This window comes from Suricata suricatta, chromosome 2 (genome assembly GCF_006229205.1).
Source record: "Suricata suricatta isolate VVHF042 chromosome 2, meerkat_22Aug2017_6uvM2_HiC, whole genome shotgun sequence".
Taxonomy (NCBI): domain Eukaryota; kingdom Metazoa; phylum Chordata; class Mammalia; order Carnivora; family Herpestidae; genus Suricata; species Suricata suricatta.
The window spans coordinates 121130940-121137294 of record NC_043701.1 but is presented as its reverse complement, the minus strand read 5'-3'; the positions used below and the strand labels follow the sequence as shown (position 1 = coordinate 121137294).

Here is a 6355-nt window from a genome sequence, read left to right as displayed (position 1 = left end):
TTATCAAGAGTGAGGAAATAAATCTTCTTGTGCCTTTGATCTAGCTTTGTGACTACTATTTCTGTCCTGGACCTGCAGCTTTGTGTTCAAGTGTTCCCATTTCTTTAATGTCCCCGCTTCAAGTGCTTACCACCTCTTCGGCTAGAATTCTGGAGCATTACATTTTAAGACTTTCTTCACAACTATGTTAAGACTATTAACACTTTGATCTAAATTTCCATATATTGGCTCCTTTAATGCGTCAATTAAATATCCATGAAAATGAATAAAGAAGCTACTGTGCCCTTTAACTTTAGACCTGACCTACTTATAATTAAGCAGAATAACAAAGTTCATTTTGATTAAAAACCATGAAAACATAAAACTATATTTTCTCTCTATTACCTCTGTCAAGAAGAGGATCAAGGTCATAACAGGTTTTTCCCATATTAAGAGATTAATATAGCTTTATCACACCCAATTTACTTTCTAGGTTAACTAAGTAATATTAAGAGGTGAGAATTTGTCTTTGAAAGTACAATCTACATATACATGATTTTGAGAATAATTTAATGTGTTAACTTCACCATACAACTATATTCTAATATTATTTTAAATGTAAAGAAATGGATCCTTACAAGACCAAAATAACCCACAGTCCATAAGGTTGGTTTTAACTTTTTCCTTTTTTTGTTTAAAGAAATGTGCACCAGGATGGTTCAACAAGTAAGGCAAATGCCATGAATATGAAAGTTGCAGTTTGCAACATACCACATCTAGAACCCAGGGGAAGTGAATTAGACAGAAGTGGTAGTCATTCTAATTAAATAATCAGGTAACATCATGACTAGTTGGTTTGCAGCATCAAAACTGTTCATTTAAGTTTCCTTTTTCTTAATGATCAGAGGTCCCACGTTGTCTCCAGTCTCTTCATTGTGTTTTGTGTGAGCTCCATCGCAGAATGGGAACTAGGAAAAGAAAGAATGTCAATGTCTAATTGCAACACCAGTATTAATTTGGCAAAGTAGGGGGGTGAGGCTTAAGTCACATATTTAACATGAAAACTCCTAATAAAAAGATTTTCCTAGACCACCATATCTAGGTGTTCTTATAAAGAGAATATGTAAAGTATATATACCAAGTTGAAGGAAAAAAATCAACTTGTAGATAATACATAGTTCATTAATTGCATTTCCATTTGTGATATTTGTGGATGCTGAATTACTTTTTCATGTTTATAAGCTAGTTACACTGCCATTCCAGTGAACTATGTCCATTTCCCATTTATTTGTAGGAGCCTAAGTTAATTTGTTTAAAATCAATTTGTATATTTATTATCCTTTTGTTGATTACCTTTGTAGCAATTTTTCTCAACCTTTATTTTGCTTACTTTTTCACATTAATTTCTTCACTTTCATACACATATGCCAATATTTCCATTTTAAACATATTTCGTGGAGACATCTTTCTCTTAGACATGTGGTATTTTCATTACTTTCCATTATTTCACATTTTAGATACAAGTGATATTTTGGGGTCCAGTGGGAGAAAAAGTGAGAGAAGTACATTTTTATTTATTTATTTATTTATTTTATAGTTTATTGTCAAGTTGGTTTCCATATAACACCCAGTGCTCTTTCCCACAAGTGCCCTCCTCCATGTTCACCACATCCCTTCCCCTTTCCCCCTCCTCCTCCCCGCCTTCAGTTCGTTTTCAGTATTCAAGAGTCTCTCATGATTTGCCTCCCTCCCGCTCCCTCTTTTCCCCTTCCCCTCCCCATGGTCCTCTGTTAAGTTTCTCTTGTTAGACTTATGAGTGAAAATATATGGTATCTGTCCTTTTCTGCCTGACTTATTCCACTCAGCATGACAACCTTGGGTTCCATCCAGGTTGCCACGAATGGCCAGATTTCATTCTTTCTTATTGACATGTAGTATTCCATTGTATATATAAACCACATCTTCTTGATCCATTCATCAGTTGATGGACATTTAGGCTCTTTCCATGATTTGGCTATTGTTGAAAGTGCTGCTATGGGGTACATGCATCAGCAGAGTATACTTTTAACTGTGCTTCTCAGAGTATGCTCCAAAGAAGTTAAGTCCTGAAAGATGTTCTGATTTGGTTTCACTGCTTTAAAAACATCAGGTTGTTTTCACTCATAAGTGTAAGAAGAGAAACTTAACAGAGGACTATGGGGAGGGGAAGGGGGGAAAAAGAGTAAGGGAGAGGGAGGAAGGCAAATCATGAGACTCTTGAATATAAACTGAGGGCTGAAGGGGGGGGGGGAAAGGGGAAAGGGGGTGATGGAAATGGAGGAGGGCACTGTGGGGAAGAGCACTGGGTGTTTATGGAAACCAACTTGACAATAAACTATAAAAAAGAAAACCAAAAACATATCAGATAATTCTCCTGATTCGTAGCATACATTATTATTTAAAGGAAATCCTATTATTAAAAATACTATTTTAACTCAAAATTTTCCATGCTGACTGAACCATGGACACTTTTAACTTTGATATCCATTAAGATTTTACAAGACTGTCCTTATAGGAATTGGAAGAGCTATGTAACCAACACTCAGAATTTTGTTTCTATGAAGAAATGGGCTCAGTGCACCCACCTCCAAACCATTAATATGATGGACTTCTATAACACACACACCCTAAAACAAAATATGTCCACCACTAACAAAAAACCCAATTCAAATCCTGAGGTTGTAAATGAAACAAAATGATTCTATATGGTATGTCCAGTTGCATTTCCATTTCAGTTGAGCTTCTGACAGTAACTGGCATGCATTTCCTCCTTTTTTTATTTCTTAGTGGTATCCTTCTACTGTCCTTGTTCACTCTCTCCTGCCTCCTGGATGGCCAAAATACAACTGGGAATGGAGCTGAGATGGGAATTATCAAGACTATGTTGCATACTCTTCCCTCTGACATCAAAGTTCTCTCATTTCCTTATTTCGAAAATAAAGCTCTCCCCTCCTTCCTGAGTTTCCTGTGCTCTTATTATCATTTCCTTCCACCTTCTTTCAAGAGGGCACTGTCTCAAATAGTATCTTCCTGCAGTCACTTTAATCCTTTCTACTCTATTGGCTCCTTCCTTTCTCAAGTCACATATGGATAGCCCTTTGGTGAAATACTATGAGGAGGCCAGTTTCTCAAATAGCAGAGGGCATACCATACCTGGGGGGAAGAAAGGACTAATGAGGCATATTAAAAATGTAATTTCTGCACACTGCTAAGAGCTCTGGTTCATGAGATCTGGAAAAACCACTAAAAATGTTAGGCCCACACAATGGGTTACCAGTGATTATACCTTAAGACTGAATTAGAATTGAATTAAAGTTTCTATCACATGTAACTTATCTTGAGATAGCTAAGGAGTTTTCATTTTGTTTTATTATAAACACAACTGGTTTATAAGAGGAAAAGATTACTGATACTGAAAATGAAATCATCAGAGCCATCTAATCAAAGGTATTAATTACAAGTCTTTTGTGTACTGACTGGTAAATGTGGGAGTTGGCACCCCTGTGATAACCTCAGGTACCTCAGGAACATGGGGAGTTTCCAAAGATACCTGAAGAATAAGAACATCCATTAACATAAATAATATTAAAGGCAAATTCTTGATTCATGTGGGAATAAAAAGATTCCAAGATTCAGTGAAAATTCATAACTGACATATCTTAAACGTAAAGAGGATCACTAGCAACATAAAAGATAAGCTTTAAAAAAAGGGGGGATGGGAAATAAAATGACTGATATGGTATTCCTTTCCTTGAAGTTTATCTATGGGAATAACCACCTCTAGTTTAACCACCTGGAAACTTTAAACTGTATGATGAAAAAATAATCCTGGAATGATCTGTTGAATTGTAAAGGCTAATAAAAAAGCCATTTACACCATTATACCCATTTGTGATTCTTTCTGAAATACTTAAAATCTTAGTGCTTTTAAGTCCCTATTTGCTTTATTAACCCCTTCTTTACCCTCTGGGAAAACCCAGCCAAAGCAAACATCGTTTACTTGACCCCCAAATCTATGCTTTAGAGTTCACTCAGGCAGTCATCTTATTTCCCCTCCTTTCCATTAACTATCACATTTACTTAAATTCTGACATACACTCAGCATTCCTTAATTAGTAATTTAACAGTTTCTAGTCTAGCTATTCCATTGAAATGACACCAAAAGGTCAACTGCCTAATTGTTTAACCCAACTTCTACTACAGTATTCACATAGTTGTCTTTGCACAAGCTGATGTTCATAGACAAATCTTTGAAACCTTCCCTTTTCCACTGTGAAGCCATGATACTCTTAGTTTTCTTCAAACTCTGGTGGATTTCATCTCCATTTTTGGCTCTTATTCCTCTTTGCAAAACGCAAAACATTCCTTAAGATTTCTTACTTAGGCCTTGATTTTCATCGGTTGGCATTCTTATGCTTGACTTAGTTTCACCAACCTCTATCTCCAACTCTGACGTCTCAGCCTTAGACCCACATTTCAGACCGTCTGCTGGACATTTCCATTCAAATGTGACCTCAAAATTCACTTTGGAATTGGCCTCCTTGTCATCATCCTAGAAAATCAGCTTTTCTTCTTGAATTCCTATTTCTGTTAACAGCACCATCTCTTCTAATACAACAGGTTTAGATACTTTAACAAGTTTGTTTTTCTCCTCCAATCTCCCATATAAATCAGTCAATGCTTTTGGCTCTTTCCTCAAAATGTTTCCAACATCTGTTCATTTTTCTCCATTCTTAGAGCTGGTACCCAGTGTAAGTATCATAACATTTAAATTCCCAACAAGAAGCTCTCCAATGTATGGAGGCACAACCTCCTTACACAGTTACTCAGGAGAGCAAGGAGGAGCCTAGATTCTACATCGATCCCACATTTGACCACTTGAGTCCTTTCCTACAGATTTTGAGAAAGAGTTCCCCAAACTTGCTAGTTTATTCAAATACCACCAATTTTTCCAGAGCAATTTAACTCCCATGTATATCATTATGCCTTCCCAGAAAATTCTAGTCCAGTGTAAGCACTTTCCTCTACTTAAATCACCTCTGAGTCTACTGGACACATCTATGACACCTGCTATTTTACTATTTAACTTTTCTCCTGCATATATAGAAGACACTAAATGATCACTGACTAAAGAAGGACCACCCTCTGACTTAGAAAATCCTGAATTTCTAAAGATATTGTTGTCTACATTTTGGTGACCAACAGGAGAATAAAACCTATAATGAGCATAATTTTTTTTAAAAAAAGAAACCAGGTGCAGTCCATAGATTATTACTGAGGGTTATTTTTTAGAGTCTCTACTAGTACTTATAAATAACTCCACATACTCAATGAATAGTCTTCTTTTTAAGGTGCAATTTGCTTTCCAGTGGTTAGTATGGGACTTCTTCCTTATTTGGGTAATGGCCTTCTACTGTGGGAAAAGGCAGTCCCTGGGAAGTGCTTTCAGAAACAGATACATCATTTTTGGGCCAATTTTCTTATGTATTATAGGGTTATCTTTGATGAAATTCACCTAATTTAAGTGCTAACCGTTGCAGTAACAGTATTTTTTCACCATATTTCTCACAATATATCAGAAATTCTGAAGTCATTCAATTTATGAAACTTTTCATGATGACCTTAGGAAAACATTTTACCATTTTTAGATCACTAGCTGTTATCACTATCTAAAAGCTGCCTAATAGCTGCAGGTATCATAGATGATAGTTCCAAACAGGAGCCTGATGAAATGTAATTAACACAAAAAGAAATAAGATTTTTAAAAATTCTGATATTTAACTATAGGAGCTACAACTTAAAGAAAGCTTAAAGGCATCGGGTTGGTTCAGTTCATAAAGCATGTGATTCTTGATCTTGGGATTGTAAGTTCAAGCCCCATCCATATTGGGTATAGAGACTACTTAAAAAATAATAAGATCTTAAAAAGAAAAAAAATAAAGCTTAGCTACAGAGTCGATATATTTACCAGATAAGAAATTTTCTTTATTTCCTTTTAAATGTTTATTTTTGAAAGAAAGAGAGAGCACAGGCAGAGAGAGAGGGAGACAGAGAATCTGAAGCAGGCTCCAGGCTCCAAGCTGTTAGCTTGGAGTCTGAAGTGGGGATTGAACTCACAAACCACCAGATCATGACCTGAGCCGAAGCTGGACACTTAACCCACTGAGCCACCCAGGCGCCTCCTAGATAAAAAATTTTCAAGGGCAGTTTCCCAAGTTTCTCTTGAATTTCCTAAAACCTATCCTAGAATCCATGAGCTTGAAAGTTCAAGAAAAGAATTTACTTCTGTTTCTCTTTGTGTTTTAGGCTGCATAGTCTCTTTCCTGGGATAGTGGAG

At 36.2% G+C, this 6355-nt stretch overlaps 1 protein-coding gene across 1 annotated transcript in view; it reads right to left on the bottom strand.

Moving 5' to 3' along the window:
* Positions 1 to 532: 532 nt before the first annotated feature.
* Positions 533 to 6355, bottom strand: part of CISD1 (CDGSH iron sulfur domain 1) — a 13290-nt gene continuing 7467 nt past the window's right edge. Inside the window, exon 3 of the mRNA XM_029931717.1 lies at positions 533 to 947. Within this exon, the coding sequence (XP_029787577.1) occupies positions 858 to 947 (90 nt within the window). The 3' untranslated portion in view covers positions 533 to 857. The remainder of the gene's footprint in view (positions 948 to 6355) is intronic.